The sequence below is a fragment of the Meleagris gallopavo genome, chromosome 6 (assembly GCF_000146605.3).
Source record: "Meleagris gallopavo isolate NT-WF06-2002-E0010 breed Aviagen turkey brand Nicholas breeding stock chromosome 6, Turkey_5.1, whole genome shotgun sequence".
NCBI classification, from domain to species: domain Eukaryota; kingdom Metazoa; phylum Chordata; class Aves; order Galliformes; family Phasianidae; genus Meleagris; species Meleagris gallopavo.
In genome coordinates this window covers 3,554,607-3,575,358 of record NC_015016.2, presented here as the reverse complement: position 1 = coordinate 3,575,358, position 20,752 = coordinate 3,554,607, and the positions used below count along the sequence as shown (strand labels likewise).

The window sequence follows — 20,752 nt, the reverse complement described above, 5'->3', positions numbered from 1 at the left end:
CTAAGACCCTGTGGGACTCAGCTACAGCACTGGGATAGCAATTTGGGGCAAAAGAGGCAAGCAAGCTGACTTTGATTGCATTGATTTTAAGGAATGTATCCGCACCCAACCTCCTTCCTACCTCTGCTCTGTGTGACTCTCTCTGGGGAAATCACTCAGTGTGGCACTTTAATTGATTCTCTCTCTGCAAAATTAGTGACTTGTTTTTGTTACTCCTCTGGGCCCGGCTTGAAGCCAGGCTCACTCCACACTCCTCTCCTTTCCAACGTGCTCTCTGGGAGCTGCTTGTAACCTCATTTTCAAGGAGCCAGCAGCCGCCTTCTTGCAAATGTAAGGGCTGGAAATGCACATCCTGATAAAGCAATGCAGCTTTCGGGCTCACAGGTGGAGACAAAACTCAGAAGATGAAGTTGTGTGAAAATAGGCAAAGCTTGGGAATATCACCCTCGTATCACCCTCCTGCCACACAAACCCCTTTGGTTCCATGAGTGTGGGAGTGTGGGAACCCACCCACAGAGTGTCTGAGCATCGGCCCCCATAAGCAGCTCAGTTTTGCCCTGCAAACCAGTTGAGCCCTCACAGACATACAGATGCCTCCCCTTCACCACTTCTCCTTTTTTTCCTCCTGTTTTAAAACTTGCTATCACCAATGACAGCATGTTTTGGCTGTTGCAGCGTGTGACAGAAGGAAGCTGTGGTTATCGCGCTTCCGGGACACGAGCGGCCAGGCGAATGAGCACACATAGGTTTGCCGGTGCTTTGGCACAGAGCACGGGGCTTGGGGTCCCTGGAACCAGTGGGGCATCCCATCTCAGCAAGGACAAGCTTTTGGGAACCAGCAGCCCCTGCGCATCTCCTCCGGAGCCGGGCGCTCCATGGAGAGTGAGGTAGGTGTTGGGTAAATGGCTCCGAGACGCCGTGGTCGTTCCATGTTGTGCCACACTCCATCACGCCTCCGGTCTTGGGCAGCGACATCTGGGCTGTTTCCTACTTTGAGGAGGTGTTGGATCTCCTGTAGGGCTTGGGAGCTTCCCCGTGCAGGGTTCTGTGATTGGGTGGTGGGAATTTCTTTGGGTTGGATCCGTGGGTTGGGTGGTACAGTCCCAGTTCTGGTGGCAGGTTTTGCCGTCACTCCGGTTTCTAAAAGTTATTGTTGTAATGAGATCCTTACAGGATGGCAGCTGAGCTCAGGGTTGGATGCCCTCATACTGAGCTCTTTTAGCGTGGTGTGGGGTTTCTTTCCATGCTACTGAGGGCTGAGGAAACCCATTGCTGCCCATTGGGCTCCAGTAGCCAAGCCCCATTTCTCCCCATCGTGTGGGAGCTTCTTGTTTGGGGATTTCTTCTGCCCAGAGCAGTTACCTTTGTCCCATCCCTTTGGCAGGAGCCAGCTGGGTTTTGTGGCACAGGAAGATAACATTCCTTGCTCAGAGCCCTCTGTAACCATGCTGCTGTGTTATCTGCAGGCACGGCTGCAGCATCAGGCAATCCACAGTACCATCAAGCTGTCTGCAGTCCCATTTGCCCTACTAACTCCTCTATTTTTGTCTCTCTGGCACGCCCTGCTCAAAGGGAAGTGTTGCAGGGCTGGGCTGTCCCTGACATCCTTGCGGTGCCTGGTGCAGCCTGGTAAATACTCCTCAACTAGGAGCTTTCCTCTGCTCCTAGCATAATGGCTTCAAGTTATTTAGGCCTCACTTTGATCTCACTTGTTCCTGTAGAGCTCTTGTGCTTGTCTAAACTTAGAAAAACAGCTCAATGAGACCAAGCTGTGGGTTTCGACAAAGTCTCTGCAGCAGTTCTTCATGGTGCTTTGCTCTTTCATCTCTATTGCTCTCTAAAGTTGCCAAAGTTTGCAGTTTTTGTTAAGGTCTCTTTATGATTGATGAACTCACTTCTAAAGCATCTTCCTTTGCAGACCATAGATCCATCTCCCATGCCCTAGCTCAGCCCTGCTGCCTCTCAGGTTTCTAGGATTTCCCAGCTCAGAGCATTTCCCAAAGTGGTGGTGGTGATGCTCCCTCTATGGGAAGCCATGCAGCATGCTGGGTGAGCAGCAGCTCTGAAATCCAGCTCTTGGCTGCAAATCGGCTCCAGCTCTTCCAAAAGGACTTCTGAATGGTTTGGGACCATAGAGGCTTGTGTCTGTGGGTCTGTCTTCATGCTCCTGGGTGTTCCCCTGCCCCTGCAACACGTTCAGCCTGAATCTGGAGGATCTTGCAGGATCTGGAGGGGCTCAGGTGTGGACAGGGTGAGCTCCTGAGACCCAAGCATTGCTTACAGAATCTGCCAGCACCTCTGGCTTTGCTCTTATTCCAGATCTGAACCGACTCCAGCATCTCATTTATGGTACCTCTTCACACAAAGACCTCGTAAGCATTGCCCAAGGAACCCTTGATGGGAAGATGGATGGAAAGCAAGCATCACCCAATCCCAGTCCCATGAGTTGTTTCCTTGTGTACTGTTGCTGACCACCAGAAGACAATGCAATTCGTAGCTCTAAAACCTGACCCAGTCCGACTCTGGGCTGGTTTGGGTTCATACATCAGTGTGAGCAGAAATGCACTGGTCATTCTGTTTCTGGGCACTGCAGAGCTGCTCTCTGCTGTCCCTTTCCAACACCAGTGCCATGCAGTGCCAGAAGGGTTTGGGAGCCCATGGCACAGCCCAGCTGCTCGTTTGCTGTAATTTAATGCACGAACACTTCACCCTAACAGCCCGCTGTCTCCTTTTCTTCCCGCAGCCTGGAATCGTGTCCCCTTTCAAGCGAGTCTTCCTGAAGGGTGAAAAAGGACGAGATAAAAAGGCCCAGGAGAAGGTTACAGAGAGACGACCTCTCCATACCGTTGTGGTGTCGCTGCCTGACCGTGTTGAGCCAGACATCCTGCTGAATGACTACATCGAGAAGGAAGTGAAGGTACTCTCTACCTGCCTCTACCCTGAGCTCCCCTCTTGCAGACCCCATGGCTGGCTGCATTTCCCCCAGCACGGCTCTTTCACTTTCTTTATCCCCTTGTGATGCTGTAGCTTCTTCTGCCTTTGAGGAGGTGCAGAACCTCAGCGCGCTGCCACGTTGCTTTCCTCTGCACTTTCAGAGGGTTTTGGGGTGGGTTCTCACTGCTGAAATGCAGAAATTGCCTTTTTTCCTTCCTGGCCTCTGGGCTGATCACATCTTTTTTTTGTAGCTCCTATGAAATATTTGGTGTTGCAGTCCACAGAGAAGATGCTCCCTCTGATCTCAGGGGTCAAACCCAAAGGAAGCAAATGCTTGCTGCGAACTGCAGGGGCTGAAGGGAGAGAGACATCATCTGTGTTTGAGCTCCCTGCAGCTACAGGAAGGAGTAGATCCACATAGCTATTAAACATTAAGATTACTTAAAAACACAAGAGATCTTGCAAATGTATGGGTGCTATCTAGCAGCTTATATGGGGGCTGCACGTCAGGCATTTGGCAATGCCCTTTGCATTGAGTCGAAGTCTTCTTTCCTAGGGTTCTGGGGGCTCATTTGGTGTGTGTATGAGATATGATGACATTTTGTTCTTTTTTCTTTTGCAGTATTTAGGCCAACTCACATCTGTCCCAGGGTACCTGAATCCTTCCAGCCGCACTGAAATACTGCATCTGATAGATAATGCGAAGGTAAGCGCTCAGCCCTGCAGAAGGCTGCTAACGACCTGCTCTAGTTCCTGTCTTTATCAGCTCAAACAAACGTGTGCAGTGTGATTATAAGGCCTGTGGGGCTTCTCTGGGGGTGAGTCCCAGTCTGACTGGGGCTCTCTTTCCCTAGGTTACAAGTGTGGGAAGCCTTGGACAAAAAATAGCAGCCACACAACACTGGAGCTGGGAAAGGAAGTGTGGGATTCAGAGGGAATTGTGGGGTGACTGAGGAAAGAAGGGGCATCTCTCTCCTCCAGGTTGTAGGAAGGTTTGGGGATCTGGAATAGCTTTGTGTGAAGATTTGGGATTTGTTTTTGTTTGGGATTATGGACTTTGCAGCCACCCCTTTGCCTTCAAGAGTTGGCAGAAGGCTATCGGATTTTACTGTTAGCAGGAAGGCCCAGCAAACAAGTCCTACAGATAGATGAGGGGAAAGGTGAAGGACCTCCATCCAGATATGGGGCAGTTCACCAAAAGGAAAACAATTCAGTTTTTTGATGGAAATGCATTTGTTGCAGAGAGCACATCAGCTTCCGGGGCAGCTGACCCAAGAGCACGATGCTGTGATCAGTCTGTCTGCCTACAACATCAAGCTGGTGTGGAGGGATGGAGAAGATCTCATCCTCAGGGTCCCCATCCATGACATTGCATCCGTGTCCTACATTCGAGATGACTCTGCTCATTTGGTTGTGCTGAAAACAGGTAGACTGGGGCTGACACGATCACCCAGATGTTGGTTGTAGAGTTGTGGGAATAAGAAAAGAAGCCCTGCTCTCATTGACTGTGAGTCTGAGCAGTAGTTCTGAGAGCCAGAAGGGCAGGAGAACAGTACTTCTTGTGGGTCTTGTAATCATGGAATCACAGAATGTCCTGAGTTGAAAGGGACCTGCAAGGATCACTAAAGCCAACTCTTGACTCCACACAGTGCCACCCGAAACCCAAACCCTGTGTCTGAGGGTGGCATCCAAATGTTTCTTCAGCTCTGGCAGCTTGGGGCTGCTATCAGTCCCCTGGAGACCCTGTTCCATGCCCACCACTCTTTGGTGCAGAATATTTTCCTGACGTCCAGTCTGCACTGAGAAGGGCCTGGGAATCTGTCCCCAGCAGTTCTGTCTCTATTAAACCTGCATGGTTTGGAGCTGAAGTGTTTGGGGAAGGCTGAGCTACTTAAAAGATGTAATGACAGAGACTTACTGGATTACAAACCCTGTGACAGCAAAGGACAGTCTAGAGAATGAACGAATAACTGACTTACAAGGCTGTAATTCTGCTGTTGGATTCCTGAGGCTGACTGAGCCACGGAAAATAAGCCAGCGATTCATGGAGTTGTCAGGAACCTGCTTTAAATTACAGGTTCTTCATTCAAATGCTTTGAACACATGCATCTCTCTATCTCAGGTGGATCTCCTATGAGCTTGCTCCTCTGGAGTGTTTTCTGCTGACTGTGGGATCCTGTGCTCCCCTGTTCTGTAGGATTTGCTGTCCCTACAGGGTTAGAGACCAGACTGGTGTGCAGAACCTCCCTAAAGCTTTTCTGTAGTTTGTGTTTTCACTGCATAGAAACCTCTGTGCCCAGCGCCAGCCCACAGAGGGGTAATACCACGTCACCATGTCAGCCTGATAAGGCTACTCCTCTGCTGGGCAGGTACAAAAGCAGCTCTGTGCACACTGGTCGTGAGCTGCTCAGAAGACAGCCTGGCTTGCAAGGACTGATTGTTTGCTTACTGCCTTGGCCTTTCTGTGATGATTTCTGTGTTTCTCAGCTCAGGACCCTGGGATTTCTCCAAGCCAGAGCCTCAGTGCTGAGAGCTCCAAAGCTCTCACCTCGGGCTCGCTGTCAGAGAGTGGTGTGGTACCCGTGGAAGCTTGCTGCTTGGTGGTGCTGGCTACGGAGAACAAAGTAAGGCTCAAACCACTCAGTTCACATTGTTCCATGGTGTGGTTGTTTCCAGAGTCACTCTGGAATTGCACTGGGAATGGGACTGCAGACATAGATGCTATCAGAAGATGCTTTTCCTTTGTTTGTGGTGCCTGCTGCCCGAAGCTTTCTCTGGCAGCAGGAAATCTATGAACACAATTGAATCTATCCCACAATAGGATGTGCTAGCTGGGGCATTTTTGTGATGCTGACCTGGAAATTTGTTTTATCCAGCACCCAAACCCAGAGATTTTGATCTGGCCTGTGTGCTTCTCCAAGCAGAAACCTTTTGCCTTGAGGCTGGGGTTTTGCACTCCTTTTCAGCTGCATTTTCTGTACTGTTCCCCAGGGCAACTGCACCTATTTGGGATGTAGGTCATGTAGCCACAGTCCCAGGCAGCAGGAGAATTGGGCAGGGCATCAGCACAAAGTGTGGGTGTTATCTAACAGCTGTGAGCTGATTGTTCAGGTGATGGAGCTTCTGATCATCTATTGCCTCAGACTGGTTGGTAGAATAGAGCTGGAGTTCTTGCCTGGCATCATGGAAGGGTGATGAGAAGTCATATGTGTAGCACCAAGGCAAACCTCTTGAGACATTGTAGGGGCTAAGAGAAGAGCCACTGCATTATCTCACCACTGCATCTTGCTCCCTTCTCAGGTGACTGCAGAGGAGCTGTGCTCACTTCTCAGCCAAGTCTTCCAGATTGTTTACACTGAGTCCACAATAGACTTCTTAGATAGAGCAATATTTGATGGTGCATCCACGCCAACACGGCACATGTCCCTGCACAGTGGTAAGTCCCTGCCCTCTCTGCTTGCTCTGCCCCCTCTGCAAGTCATTCCCATCCTCACCAATGTCTGTTTCCTCTCTTCAAATTGCCAGCCAGCCTGGCACTTCCTCTCCTACAGGGTCACCTCTGTGTTGAGAATTAAACTGTGGATGCACCTGGAGGTGTTCAAGGCCAGGGTGGATGGGGCCCAGGGCAGCCTGGTCTAGTATTAAATGGGGAGGTTGGTGGCCGTGCCTGTGGCAGGGGGGTTGGAGATTCGTGATCCTTGAGGTCCCTTCCAACCCTGGCCATTCTGTGATTCTGTAATAAGTCCCTTTCTTTTAATTGCTTAGGGGATAGAGTGGCACGAGGGCTGTCTCCTGCCTGGAGATATCTCCAGGCTATATGAAGCCAGAAGGCATCAGCCTTGGTGTGTCCTTTTCATGTTGGGTGGAGGTAGTTAATAAAGCTGTGCCTTGTGCTACTGCAGTTCTGCATCTCTGCTGGGTCTGCCTGTAACCAGCCTGGCACAGCACTGTTCCCCTCCAACGCCATCTGTGTGTCCCCATCACAAATCAGCGTGTAGGGCAGTGGCTGGGAAAAGCACTAAGCTTTTGCCTCACTAGCACCACCACATCATGAATGTCTCTCTTGCAGATGACTCTTCTACAAAAGTGGATGTTAAAGAATCATACGAAACAGAAGCAAGCACTGTGTAAGTGGAAAGTGAACGTGGTGAAACGTGATAGCTCAGCACTGGGGACAGTGCCTCATTTATGCAGCCCTGCTGTCTGTCAGGTTTAAGCCCAAAAGCAGGAAGTGCTGCAGTTGGAAAGTTTCTGATCACCCTGGCTGGAACATTTGATAGCATTTTTGCTGTCTCTGTGCAGGACTGTGGTCCTGCCTCCTCAGCATCCTTGGCCGTATTCTTCTGTTACTGCAGTTTTCTGGGGAAGGTCGTGTGTGCAAAGCAGAGCTGTTTTGTCTGCTTTGCCATGTTTCTTCCTCCTGAATCAGTGACCACTGAAAATGGTAGCAGCGTTTGTGGGCTGAAAACCTGACACACAAACCAGTTGTTCCGTGTTGAGTATCTGAGAATTTCAAATTGAACACTATGGAATAAGGCGTTTGGGGACCTCTTTCCCCATTGGTCTGAAATGAGAAAGCAATTGGAGGAGATCTCTTCCCCTGCAGGGTTATCTATTCAGCAGATCAGAGAGACAACCCCTCTGTGCTGTGCATGACCACTCCCCCAGGTTCTCCCATGCTGTGCTCAACAGGAGGTGCCTAAAGAGCTCTGGATAGCTCACAAGCCATTTGTGTTTCAGTTCCTTTGCAGAAACCTTGGATGCAGGTGACAACTCTCCCTCTTCCTTCTTGACACAACAGTCTCCACACATCAAAACCATCAGCGAAAGCGAGCTGAGCACTACAGCCACAGAGCTGCTCCAGGACTACATGATGACGGTAGGGTGCCCTCAAGGCAGCGTCTGCCCATGGGGAAGGGTGGGAGGGTTTTCTTCCCTTTGGATGCCCTTGGCATCGTCTGAGCTCCTCCCTGTTGGCTCCAGCATTGTCTGGGCCCTGCAGGTAATGTGATTTTTTTCCATGCTGGTGTAGAAACGCATCATCCTTTCGGAAAACTCAGGCCTGGAGACCAGTGCAGGCTCTCACCTTTCTCATGTTAAAGCACCTGCACTCGATTGTCCCCTCTCACTGTGGCGGAACACAGTGTTCCCATGTCCATCATTTCATGAGCTGCACTTTTGCAGTCTGCTCACAGCTTTTCTTAGTTAAAAAGCTGGACAGCTGACAGCTCAGAGCAGTTTGCACCATCCCATCCTGCTGGGTTCACCACCGCAGCTCAGTGGCTCTCATCAGAATAGAAGCAAACCCCATTCCCAGGCTTCCCACGATTTCTTCTCCCTCCCATCTCATCAGAGCTGAAAGAGTGCTCCAAAAAAATCAGCACCATTTGTGGCGTTCTTATGTCCTCAGCTACGAACAAAGCTCTCTTCCCAAGAGATCCAGCAGTTTGCAATGCTCCTGCACGAATATCGCAACGGAGCCTCGATACACGAGTTCTGCATCAACTTGAAGCAGCTCTATGGGGACAGTAGGAAGTTCCTGCTCTTGGGTGAGTGTCTTCCCTTTGTGTCTGGCTTTGTTTGTGCCCGCTGCTAGTTATCTTCTGGTTTCCAGATAAGCTCCTTGACTCCTGAAACACCTTGGTTTGGTGGCTTAGTGGTAGCACTCAACGTTCCTGTGTCCCTGGAGCAGATGCTGGGTGCCGGCCAAGTTCAACACAGTACAGTTTGGGTGTTCAGCCTGTTGAGGGTGCCTCGAAGACCTGCACTCTCACAGCGTGACCTTACAGTCGTGGAGGGAAAGTGTGTATCGAGCACAGTGCCAGCAGGCACATGCTGACACCATTATGTGGGAAGCAGGCAGGACCATTTCCTTTCCCTTCACTATAGGGAGACCAACTGCCTCAGAGGCTCTCAGAGTCCCTCAACTCAAGCTCCTCGCTTTGATTTTAGCTCTAATAATCTGAAATAGTGTTAATAGCAGGAATAGCAGGGAGCAAAGGAACCTTGGGGCTGAGCTCAGAGCCCTTCCCCAGCTCTCACTCGGATTCCTGGTGCTACTGCGTGCAGTGCCTTGTTTTTTTTGCTCTCATTTAGATGGAGAGCTGCTGAAAGCAGCCAGAGTGACTCAACAGCACAGGGAGGGGGGGCAGCATGGCCTCCACTCCCTTTGTCCTGGGCACTCAGAAGTGTAGTCAGGCATCTGCACCAGCACAAAAGCATTTTCTTTCATCCCTGTGCACGCAGCCTGCTTGCTTTTCATGTCACCGTTACCAAAGCCAAGCACAACACGAGCCCTGTGCTGGGAGGCTGATTTTATATTGACCACACTGCTGAAAAGCAGCTTGGACTTGGCTTTCCTTTAAAGAATCATAGAATGGCTTAAGTTGGATGGGATCTTAAAAATCACAGATCTCTAACTCCCTCCTGCAGCCCCCGCCAGAGGTCTTGCAAGTGTGCAATTTCCTTGGTGGTGGGGATCACTATGGCCCTAAAGGTGGGGTTGGGAGAGGGGAGAGTCAGCAGCACACCCAGAAGCTGCCTGAGACAGAGCTGCAGTGCAGCCACTCATTCCATAACCCCATGCTGTGACCCCAGCTTGTGATGCCGGCCCACAGCAGGGCGCAGAGATGGGGACAGATGGCCCCCAAGTGCTCTGCATGCACTCTGTCAGGGGCCTTAATCTCATGCTGATGCTGTTACACTAACGAGATGAGCAAAGCCCAGCAATATGGCTCGGTGATGAAGTCACAAACAATCCTTTGGAGCTGGGAAATCCCACTTCAGCTCCAGGAATTGTCCTTGGCCCATACACATCTGCCTTTCTGGGGCTGTCAACATGACGCACAGCCACGAGGTGGGAGCACCAGCAACTCCAAGAGCACTGCCCAGAGCCTGAACCCCAAAACGAGCTCCTCCAGCAAACCCTACCCCTGTGAAACGCTGCAGCTCATGTTTTCCTCCTTGTGTTTTCTTCCCTGGGAAAGGCCTACGGCCCTTTATTCCTGAGAAAGACAGCCAACACTTTGAGAACTTCCTGGAAACCATCGGAGTGAAGGACGGCCGCGGCATCATCACGGACAGCTTTGGGAGGTACAGGCGGACGCTGAGCACCACCTCCAACTCCACCACCAACGGCAACGGCGCGGCTGGCAGCTCGGACGACCAGTCTGTACCCTCAGAGGAGGACGAGTGGGACCGCATGATCTCACACATCAGCAACGACATCGAGGCGCTGGGCTGCAGCATGGACCGCGACTCCTCCTGAGAGCCAGCAGGCTTTGGCAGCACCTGCCCAACAGACCCTCGTTTCCAAAGAGGTTTTCAGGGTGGAGAAGGATGTAGTTACTCTCCCATCTGCATCAACAGCTGTCTGTGCCCTCTTACTGTGAAGGTGTGCTTTGCCACAGGCACGCTGCAAAGGAGGAGCCGGGTAGGAGCCCATCCTCCAGCCTTCCCTGGTTCCGTCACCGCGCAGGGAGCGATGCTGGGAGAGCCCTGTGTGGAGACAGGTTGCCTACAGCCCTCTCCCTCCCTGGTTTACAGTTTTGCACATGGTATCCTTCTTGTAACTGCTCTCCTCCTCCCCTCTTTTGAATGAAGTTTACCACAATGTGAATTATTTAAGCCTAGCCTTGCGGTTGGCACAGCATTTCGCATCCAGACCTGCAGGTGCTCTGCTTCCCCCCCTCCCCTCCGTCCTCCTGCAGCATGCTCCCAGCTGGGCTCCCAGATTTTGGGCTTTTGCTTCTGTCCTGCAGGGAACCTGGATTACAAACCCCATCTGACCGCTCCTTGCCTTTGCTCCAGCAGTGGCAGGAAGGAGGCAGCACCTGCCCCATGTTCACAGTGGTGGGAGGTAGCACAAAGCCTCTGCTGGCTCCTGAGGTCCCAAAGGACGTTATCACACGCCCATGGAGTGAGAGCTGCTCCTGGACAAACACAGTGGGGTCTCCAGCACACGGTGTACATATTGTAAATATTTTACATGCGGTTATAAATACACACTTATTTTTTTAATCTGTATCCCTTGCCCAGGAAGCAATCCTGCTTGAAGGGAGGTGCTGGCAGAACCCACGGGCACCCAGCTGCTTGCTGGATGCACAGGAGCTGGGGTAGTGAGGTAGGAGCAACCCAGTCAGTGCAAAAACACAAGCAGCAGGAAGAAAGCACAGGCTTGGGCAAGCTGTGCTGAGCAGGGAGCCCACACAAGGGGAAGCACAGGCTGCAGCCCCTTTAGAAAAGGCCTGTCCCTGTTTTGTTTCATACTCAGGAGTGCTGCTGTGCTCAGCACTGTACCCCCTTAAGCCCTGCCCTTGCCCAAAGCAGCTCCTGTACCCCCCCGTGAAGGTGCTGGGATGGAAGAAGGACCAAATGCAGCGAGGAGTAGGGGAGGCTCTGGTGTATATAGCACAAGGATGCAGAGGTATCCCCATGCCCTTGCTTGGAGCTGGCTGGCCTCTGCAGGACCCAAGCCCAGACACTTGCTCAGCACTTTGCAGGGGAATTCAGCCCCTCCAGCACATTCCTCTGTGCTTTGTCCTGCTGCACTGCTTCCACTGCAGTAACACATCCCAGAGCTCCCACTGCCCTTTAATGTTGCTTATCCTTTGCAGCCCCATACAGAAGCTTGCCACCATCATCCCAGTGCCCAGGCTGCTCCCTCATTAACCAAATGCAGTTCTCTGCCATCCCACCGTGGATCCACCACTTTGGTGCCATCCTGCCACGCTCCCTTTGCGGCTGGGACAGAGCCCACCAGAGCTAAGCCTTCATCCCTGCGTCCTCCCCCCTCTCTCAGCTCTGCCCCTTGGGGTACCTCTTACCCTGCTCCTGCAGGCACAGCGGTCCAGGATTGCAGCCCCAATGACCCCACAGCTCAGTGCTTCATCTTTAAAAGGTGCACACTTGTGTCCTGCTATGGGGCACTTCCTTTTAAGGCAGCTCCGCACTGCAACTCATGGCCATAAAACTCTTCCCTTTGCCATTGAGGCTGCTCTGTCAACAGATGGACCGCAAGCAGGAGAGCAAGGAAAGCTGCAGCCCCTGCACCAGCAGGGTTCGAAAAAGTAAAACAACAACAACGAAAAGAAACCAAAACTCACAAGTCAGGAGTACAGGCATTGAGCTCCCACTGAGCATGGGAGCATTGCTCCAGAGCCCTGGCTATGCTGAGTCCTCAGTGCCTTCTTACACACATGCAGATTTATAAAGAAAAACCACAAATGACACAAACTGACGCTTGAGTCACTGACAGCTTAAGGAAATCTGGAAAAACCCTATTTTTGAAAAGATTGTATACAGAGATGCATTTAGCAGAAGCTGTAGCAGCTCATGGTATTTTTTTATACTTCATTCACCGGGAAATGTGATTTAGTTCTGGAGAGAACTGTTTGTCAGAACTCTGTTGAGGTGACCGAGTGCTTCCCCCACAAAACCCCACTGCTGCTCCCCACCACGACAAGCCCCCGTGCTGCCCAAGACCCCGAGCACCACAGGGGAGCCGGGGACGCCCCGGGGGTGTTTTGTATGTATGCTTTCTGTATGGAGTATTTGTTACAGGTAAATATAACTCTGCACCTGGCTGTGGTCTGTCTCCTTGTTAAAACCCTCACCTGCCTCTCCACCGTGCCCCAAAGTATGTCATATAATTTAACATGAGGCATGCAAAGCCTCAAGGTTCGAGGTTTGGGGAACTCTGAGCTCCACCAGCCACTGCTCATCCCCCAGGAGAGCCCCCTGCCCGTTGCACCCCATCAGGATAAGGATGAAAGTTCAGCCCCATCCCAGGGGCAGATGCCATCGCCTGCAGCCTCCATCCCAGCGCCCCACGTATCTCCAAGCCATTTGTCCCATCAAACACCACATCCCCAATTACCTGGTTCCCACCTTGTGGGCCGCACACCCCAGGAGCTTTAGGAGCCTTCCAAGCCCTGGGGAGAGGACCCCAATCACCACACAGGGAGGCAGGATGCGATTCAAGTGATACATGAGGCCATTTATTGAGCATTAGGAGGCGGGCAAGGCAGAGGCATGGGGCTCAAGGAGGGACATCAGGGCAAGGAGAACTGTGCACCTATACAGGGGGCCGGGGCCGGCCGCTACATGGTCAGCTCCTGCAGGAGAGAGCACAGCGTCAATGCAGGGCTGGACTGTACCTCCAAAAACATGAGGGATGAGGACACCCCTACTCACCATGATGGCATTGACGATGTCGTTATTGTTGTGCCTGAGTGCCCGCACAGCTTTGGGGCGTGAGACATTGGCCTGGGCCATGACCAACTCTATGTCCCGCACTTCCAATCCTGTCTCATCCACCTGTGGGAGCAGGAACAGTGCTGTCATCCATCCCCTGGGCTGTCACCCAAGCCAAAACCCCAACCCTATCAGTAGCCTCCCACCACCCAACCCAACACCCCTAAGCCAACCCTGTCGACAGCCACCCAGTGCCAACCTAATTGCCTCCCATCACCCAATCCAACCTCAACAGCAGCCTCCCACCAACCTCTTCTTCCTCCTCGCTCTCCTCCTTGATGGTGAGCGCAGGCGCTGTCTCTGTGATCAGTGGGGAGTGTTCCATGGGCACCTTGAACTTCTCAGCCGCAGCCTTGTGCACCTGCTGCGACAGGTCCTCGATCTGCAGGGACAGGAAAGGTCACTGGATGGTCCCCACAGGTCATCTGACCCCAGGATGCACCCACAGCCCTGCCTCACCTTGGCTTCCCCAAAGACGATGTAGATATCAGACGCGGGGCTCTTGAAGACATCAGGCTTGGTGATGACAAAGAGGATGTTCTTGGACTTGCGAATAGTGATGCGGGTGACACCGTGGATCTGCCTCAGTCCCAGCTTGGACATGGCCTGGGGAAGGAGACACGAGGATGAGCTCCATATATTATGTCCAACATCACCAGGGTCCCCAGCCCTCCAGCAATGGGAGGAGGCAGAATAGGGACAGCGCTGTCCCTAAGGGTAACAAGGAAGAGACCACCCCCCAGCACAGAGACACCCTGATGGCAGCCACCTATGACCTCAGGGACACATGCTCCCTGCCAAGCTAACCCCCAGCCCACGTCCCCATCCCAATGGCATGGGCAGGAAGGAGACATCACCCCAGTGCCACCGCCCCAAAGCCGCGGGACAACCAGCACCCATCCCACCTTCCTGGCCTTCTTCTCACTGCGGCTCTGCTTGGCTTTACTGATGCTCTCCTCCCCGGTGCCCAGCGAGTGGGTGAGCGGCGCCTGTGGGGCACAGCATTGGGTGATGGGATGTCATGGTCTCCCAGGTGCCCGGGGACAGAGTTCCCAAGCTTGCAGCCCTACCTGAGTCTGCATCGGCCGTGGCTCTGCGCCCTCAGGCTCCTCCAGCTCCGGGATGGACTCATCGTTGCTCTCAGACTCATTGCATGATCCTACACAAGACATAGGGGTCGCAGTGAAGGCGACATTCACCTCAACGCCCCAAAGCCCCTCCTGTACCCCACCCCTCACCTTTATGGTTGGCCTCACCGTGCCGCGGTGCCGCTTTGTCCTCAAGCAGAGCGATGGCAGGAAGGTGCTCAGCAGGGCTGGGGACACGGTAGGGCAACTCTGCCTCACTGGAGGAGCTCGATTCGGACTGCACTGAGCCCCGGGGCGCACGGCGGGGTCCCCCCTCTACCTCCAGCCCTCGTGCACCCTTGCTGCCAGCCGGTGCCTTCCTGCCCCTCGTCTTCTCCTTCTGTGGGGATGGCTCCGGGGCTGCGGGGAAGACGGGAGATGCTGAGGTACAAGATGGACACCTTCATGGTGAATGGGAACCCAGTGTGCTTAATTGAATATCTTCCCAAAACAGGACTTGGTTGGGACTGCAGGGATCCCATGTACCGTTCCATGCCCACCCTGATCCCAGTACTGCCCAGCCCCATGCCTCTTAGGACCCTGAGAGGGCACACACAGCAATGGAAACAAGCAGTTCTTACCCTCCAGCAGCTTCCTGGAGGCCGGCAGGACAGATGGACGTTCCTCTGGTCGCATGGCCTCGCTGAGCCCTGAGGTGTCCTCCAAGCATGGCAGTGGCGAGGAGGAGAGAGGAGGCACTTGGATGAGTTTGGAGAGCTGTGGGCAGGGAGCAGGCAGCGGGGTGGCAACAGGTGCCACAACCTTGGGAATGGGCTCTGCAAGCTCAGGAGTGGGCACTGCAGCTTCGGTGGGCTCTTGGGGCATGGGGTCCTTTGGAGAGCTGGGTTCTGGAGGGGGTTCCAAGGGCAGAACAGCCGCTGAGAGGCTGGGAGTGGCTTCTGTGCCTTCATGGTCATCCTCAAGGCTAGGTGGGGAGCTGGATCCTACCACCATCACCGCCTCCTCTTCCTCCTCCTTGGGGCTGGATCCTGCCACCATCACCGCCTCCTCTTCCTCCTCCTTGGGGCTGGATCCTGCCTCCATCACCGCCTCCTCTTCCTCCTCCTTGGGGCTGGATCCTGCCACCATCACCACCTCCTCTTCCTCCTCCTGAGAGCTGGATCCTGCCACCATCACCGCCTCCTCTTCCTCCTCCTCCTGAGAGATGGATCCTGCCACCATCACCGCCTCCTCTTCCTCCTCCTGAGGGATGGATCCTGCCACCATCACCATCTCCTCTTCCTGAGGGATGGATCCTGCCACCATCACCATCTCCTCTTCCTCTTTCTTGGGGCTGGACCCTGCCTCCATCACCGCCTCCTCTTCCTCCTTCTTGGGGCTGGACCCTGCCACCATCACCGCCTCCTCTTCCTCCTCCTGAGGGATGGATCCTGCCACCATCACTGCCTCCTCCTCCTCCTTCTTGGGGCTGGATCCTGCCACCATCACTGCCTCCTCTTCCTCCTCCTGAGGGATGGATCCTGCCACCATCACTGCCTCCTCTTCCTCCTCCATGGGACTAGATCCTGCCGCTGTCACCATCACCTCCTCTTCTTCCTCTTGCAGAATGGATCCTGCCACCATTATCACCTCCTCCTCCTGAGGGATGGATCCTGCCACCACTACCACCTCTTCCTCCTCCTTCACAGGGCTGGACTCTGCCTTCACTGCCTCCTTCTCCACTTCCTCAGGGAGGGGCAGGGAATGCTCCCTCTCCACCGTGACTTTGGCATTGGGGTCTACACTGAGTAGGAGCAGGGACTCCTTGCTGGGGGGCTCCTGGCCCTGCATAGGGGCTGGGTCTGGCTGCAAAGAGGCTGGGGGAGAACACTGGACGCTCCCTGCATCGGTGGGCTCTGGGGTCTCTTTGGGTTCAGATGCAGCAGCTTCATCCTCAGCACAGGGAGGATATGGCAGCTCCACAGGGGCTTGGCTGGGGCTCCCTGGGGCAGGCAGGTCCCCAAAGACCCCCTGCAGCATGGAGGCCACTTGCCGGCGGTCCTCCGCACTTTCCAACAAGGCACCAGGTGGTGGGAGCAGTTCAAGGGGGTCTGGAGGGGTCCCCACATACACTTCTTGCTCTGAAGCGGTGAAGTGCAGTGGTGGGGGTGCAGGGGCTGGGGGCAGCACGCAGAGGGCCAGGCAAGGCTGTGGGGCCGGAGAGGGGACCCCAGGGGCAGCCACTTCCCCCACACTGTCCTGGGGCGTGTTGAAGAAGCTGGAGTCGCTGTGGGAGCACAAGGTGTCCAGCAGTTCTGGGGATGAGTCCTCGGAGGCAGCTGTGGCATCCCACTCACCAGGGATGGGCTCTGGGCTCTGGCCTTGTTCCACATCCTTGCTGGAGGCTTCATCCTCAGAGGCAGCATGTGGCTCATCCATATCCCCCAGTGCAGGTCTGAGAGGTTCCTCCACACCCTGCATCACCTCGCTGCCACCATCACTCAGTGCCACTAGTGGGGACTCACTGCCTGAGGCCACTCCATCCTCACAGAGGGATGTGTCCTCCTCAAGGGGCTGCTCAATGACATCATCCTGCACATCCCCACCGAGGGTGGGGGTCCCCATTGGTGCAGGCATGACATCTGTCCTGCTGTCCCCATGGCCACCCACATCCTCCTGGGGTTCCCCACTGTCATCTCCTTGCTCAGGTGGACACAGAGGCTCAGGGCTCTCCACTGGGACAGCATCGAGCTCATGGTCACCATTGGCAGTGGGCAGGGATGGGGTGTCCCACCCCAGCCCATTGGGTTGGGGGTCTTTGGTTTCCCCAGCACAGGGGGGCTGCAGGGTACTGGCTTCAGCCTCCAGCTGGGCCTCCATCATGGCAGCCAGTGGCACTTCCTCCTCCAGCAGGATCTCCTCCTCCAGGAGCGCCGGCTCTGTGGGGACAGGGGGCTCTGGTGCAAGACATTCCTCTGGGATGGGGTCCAGCTCCTGCGTGGTATCAGGCTCCAGGGTAGAGGCCTCCTCCATCTCTGAGGAGGAGGAGCTGAGGGTCTCATCCATCCGTTCCACGTTGACTTCTGCAGAGAGGGCCTCAACAGGGACCTCATCCACCAGTTCTACATCAGTTTCTGTGGGGAGGGCCTCAGTGGAGGTCTCATCTGCAGGCTCCATGTTGCCTTCCACATCGAGGGCCTCAGTGGGGGCTTTGTCCATCAGCTCCATGCTGACTTCCACGAGTGCCTCCATGGAGGTCTCACCCACTGGCTTTGGGCTGAGGGACTCAGTGGAGGCTTCAACCACCGGCTCTACACTGACTTCTGCAGCAAGGTCCTTGATAGATGCCTCATCCGATGGTTCCACGTTGACTTCTGTGGTAAGGGTCTCAACGGGGGCCTCACCCGTCAGCTCTATGTCAGCTTCCATGGCGAGGGCCTCAATGGGGACCTCCTCCTCCTCTGGGCGGGCAGCATGCTGCTCCATGCCCACCTCCATGCATGCCTCCTCCTCGCTGCCATGAGCGGGCTCCAGAACCGAGGGGCTCAGGGCCACCTCATGCTGTGGGGACCCCCCCAGAGACACCCGCTCATGCTCCCCAGTCCCATCCAGCTGTGCTGTGTCACCACGCAGGTGCAGCTCGATGTCCCCAGAGGCTTCTGAGGAGGGCTCGGTGTCCCCAGGGGTGGCGGCGGCCATTTGAGGTCCCCCCAGTGCGTGGCGCTCAGTGCCATAGAGCCGCTCGTCCTCCTCACCATCATAGGAGGCCGAGTCAGAGGAGGCTGAGGTGTCATCATGGAAGGCAAAGGACTCATCCACCCCTTCATTGATGGAGGTTTCAGAGAGCGAGCGCAGGAAGGAGGCTGAGGTGCTAGCGTCCTCCTCTTCCTCCTCCTCCTCATCTTCATCCTCCTCATCCTCACCCGAGAGTGGCTCGGCCGCTGCCTGGGCTGGCACCAGGGTGATCTCCACAGCCTCAGCCTCAAAGAGCAGGCTGCCACGGAAGGGCAGCAGTGCAGCAGGGATGAGCCCAGGAGCAGCCATGTGGGAGTGGGGCAGCCTGAAGCCTTCCTCCTGCCCACTGCCTTCATCATCATCATCCTCCTCCTCCTCTTCATCCTCCTCCTCCTGCCCTATGGAGGTCACAGCCACATCCTCATCCTCGGAGGAGGAAGAGGAGGATGAGGAGCGGCGGATGAAGGCTGCAGGACCAGGCTCACCATCAGGGACCTCTGCCAGCAGGTTGGGCGAGCAGGAGGGCGATGTGCTGGCCGTGCCCGAAGACCCCCAGCTGCCCCCTTCAGCCGTCATGTAGGAGCCAGATGGGGAGGTGGGGGGAGAGCCCAGCCCCTCACTCTCTGCATCCCCTCCATCCTCCTCAGGCTTCAAGCGGGGTCCCCCCGTCCTCACCGGGGTGGAGGGAGCTGTGAAGAATAGGTCAGGGTCCAGGCGGGCAGGGGGCAGCTCAGGATGCCGGGGGGGTGTTTTAGGGGGCAGCTCAGGGGGGCAGTGCGTCTCCTCGCCCATCACGATGCGAGTGTCCAGGGGGTCGGCAGGGAGCAACGATGGAGGTGGCGGTGGTGGGGGCAGCCCTTGGAGGGGGGGCTGCGCTCAGCTGCATCATAACTGGCCCCCTCAGGCTGCGGGCGGGCTTCCTCTTTGGCAGGCATGGGGGCAGCGGGGTCCCCTGGGGGGGCTGCAGAGAGAGAGAGGAGGTTAGAGCATCCCTGGGACCCCCCCCTACCCCCACCAGCTTTCCTCTTCTCCCCCATGGGGACACCAGAGACACTTGTCACGTGGATTTGGCCCTAATCAAATGGAGGGTACAGAGATGTACAGTTTGCAATGACACCCCTCTGCTCCTCCCCAAACAAAACCACCATCAGTGAGCCGAGGACCCCCTCCCCCACTCCATGCCCTCATACCAAGGAGGTGATGGCAGCCATCCCTAGGGCAGGATTATAGGTGCCCCCCCTGCTGTAAGGGAGTATTAAGGAAGGCTGAGCTGGGGGAGGGGGGGCACTGCAGGGTTAGGGGACTGTGCCAGAAGAATAAGTAGGAACAATTATTAAACCCCCCACCCCCACCTTTCCCACCCTCCCTCAACCCCACCTAGGGCATAATGACATTGAGTGCCCCAGGGTCCCCCTAAAGCATTAAGACCCTCCTATAGGGACAGGGTACAGTACTGCCAACCCCCCAAACCCCAGAAACCAATACATACCCCCCCTCCACTGCTCAACAGGGCGCTGAGCTCAGAAGGGCTCAGCCCCATCAGCCCTAAGCAACATGGATATAACCTGCTTCTCAAACCCGTAGGACTCCCAGAACTCTAAGGAACCCCAAAACCACAGCAGCAACCCCAAAATCATCCCCTTCAACCCCCATTACCTGGGGTCCATTCAGGTACCTCCATGGGGCAGAGGAGGGACTCTAGAAGCACCCAGAACCCCACCAGCAACACCCAAAGCACCAACCCTACTACTGCCCCATATGTGCCCTATGGGGTTTATATAGGGGTAAGGGGGGTGTGGTCAGGGTACAGGGGCTGCTGGGAAGAGGGCAGGGCCTCCCCAGGTGTTTAAGGGGAGGGGGGTGGATTGGATGGAGCTTTTAGGGTGGGTTCTGCCCTGTAAGTGCTGAGTTGGGACCAAAGGTTGGAGCTCTTTTCTATAGGGTTGTGGGGGAACATAGGGTCCCTTAAAGCTGTGTATGCTGCAAGGATAATATGAGGACATCCCTGTACCCCAGGATATAACTTTGGGGGGGCTGTGCCCTAAATCTGAGCCCTCCGAGTGGGGGTGGGGATTTTAGGGCCCATTCTCATTCTGTCCTAGTGCCCTTATGGGGGGGATGTCCAAATACTTACCATGGGGACACCCCAATACAGGACTCCCCCCCATTGCTGAGCCCTCTCTGTGTTGCCCCTCCCCCCTGCCCTCCTCAACTCAAAACGATCCCCTTTAAACCCCAACCTGCCTGGGGAGGGGACGATGGAAGCCCTGAGTCCCGCATCCCCTCCTGCACCCCCCCAATCCCCTTTTACAAAGTGTCCCCCACCCCATTGTCATGGGGACACCCAGCAGGATGGCAGCACCAGCTTGGGGCCCCCCCAGGGCACGTTGCTGCAGGGTGACCTTGGGCCAAAGTCCCTGGGGATGGGGGGGCAGACTGGGGGGGAAAAGCAGTGGGATAGGGGCGAGGGAAGACGCGCTGCTGTCACCCCTGAGTGACATGAGGATGGGGCACAGTGGGGTCTCAGGGTCCTGGGAGGGGGGTGGTGGCCCCAGCATCTCCCCAAGGGTGAAGGAAAGCTTCTGCCTGAGCAACGCCGCTGTGTCCTCCATCCCTGTATCTCCCGTTCCCATATCCCCCATCCTCCAGCTCTGTCCCTGCAGCCTCCATCCCCCATTCCTATATCCCCCATCTCCATATCCCTGCATCCCCCATCCCCACATCCCCCATCCCCACATCCCCCACACTCCCCCATCCCCACA

General features: G+C 55.2%; 2 protein-coding genes across 3 annotated transcripts in view; one reads left to right on the top strand and one right to left on the bottom strand.

Annotated features, from left to right (window-relative positions):
* The window catches only part of CCM2 (CCM2 scaffold protein), a 25,526-nt gene extending 13,008 nt beyond the window's left edge, over positions 1-12,518 (top strand). The window contains exons 1-10 of one of the 2 annotated variants that reach the window (XM_010712315.3): positions 691-887; positions 2,744-2,917; positions 3,557-3,640; positions 4,177-4,360; positions 5,422-5,558; positions 6,235-6,370; positions 7,004-7,061; positions 7,675-7,813; positions 8,345-8,483; positions 9,921-12,518. In XM_010712315.3, coding sequence (XP_010710617.1) covers positions 876-887; positions 2,744-2,917; positions 3,557-3,640; positions 4,177-4,360; positions 5,422-5,558; positions 6,235-6,370; positions 7,004-7,061; positions 7,675-7,813; positions 8,345-8,483; positions 9,921-10,201 — 1,344 coding nt within the window. In that variant the 5' untranslated portion in view covers positions 691-875 and the 3' untranslated portion in view covers positions 10,202-12,518. Of the gene's footprint in view, positions 1-690; positions 888-2,743; positions 2,918-3,556; positions 3,641-4,176; positions 4,361-5,421; positions 5,559-6,234; positions 6,371-7,003; positions 7,062-7,674; positions 7,814-8,344; positions 8,484-9,920 lie in introns of those variants that run through there. The other variant, XM_010712314.2, reaches the window with a different exon arrangement.
* A 387-nt stretch (positions 12,519-12,905) lies between these two features.
* On the bottom strand, positions 12,906-19,750 carry NACAD (NAC alpha domain containing). The gene is given in 10 exon segments (XM_010712311.3): positions 12,906-13,049; positions 13,129-13,251; positions 13,439-13,570; positions 13,648-13,794; positions 14,094-14,177; positions 14,259-14,347; positions 14,427-14,675; positions 14,897-18,841; positions 18,844-18,951; positions 19,647-19,750. Coding segments are annotated over 10 exon segments (4,917 nt in total). The 5' UTR covers positions 19,672-19,750; the 3' UTR covers positions 12,906-13,034.
* Between the last annotated feature and the right edge of the window lie 1,002 nt (positions 19,751-20,752).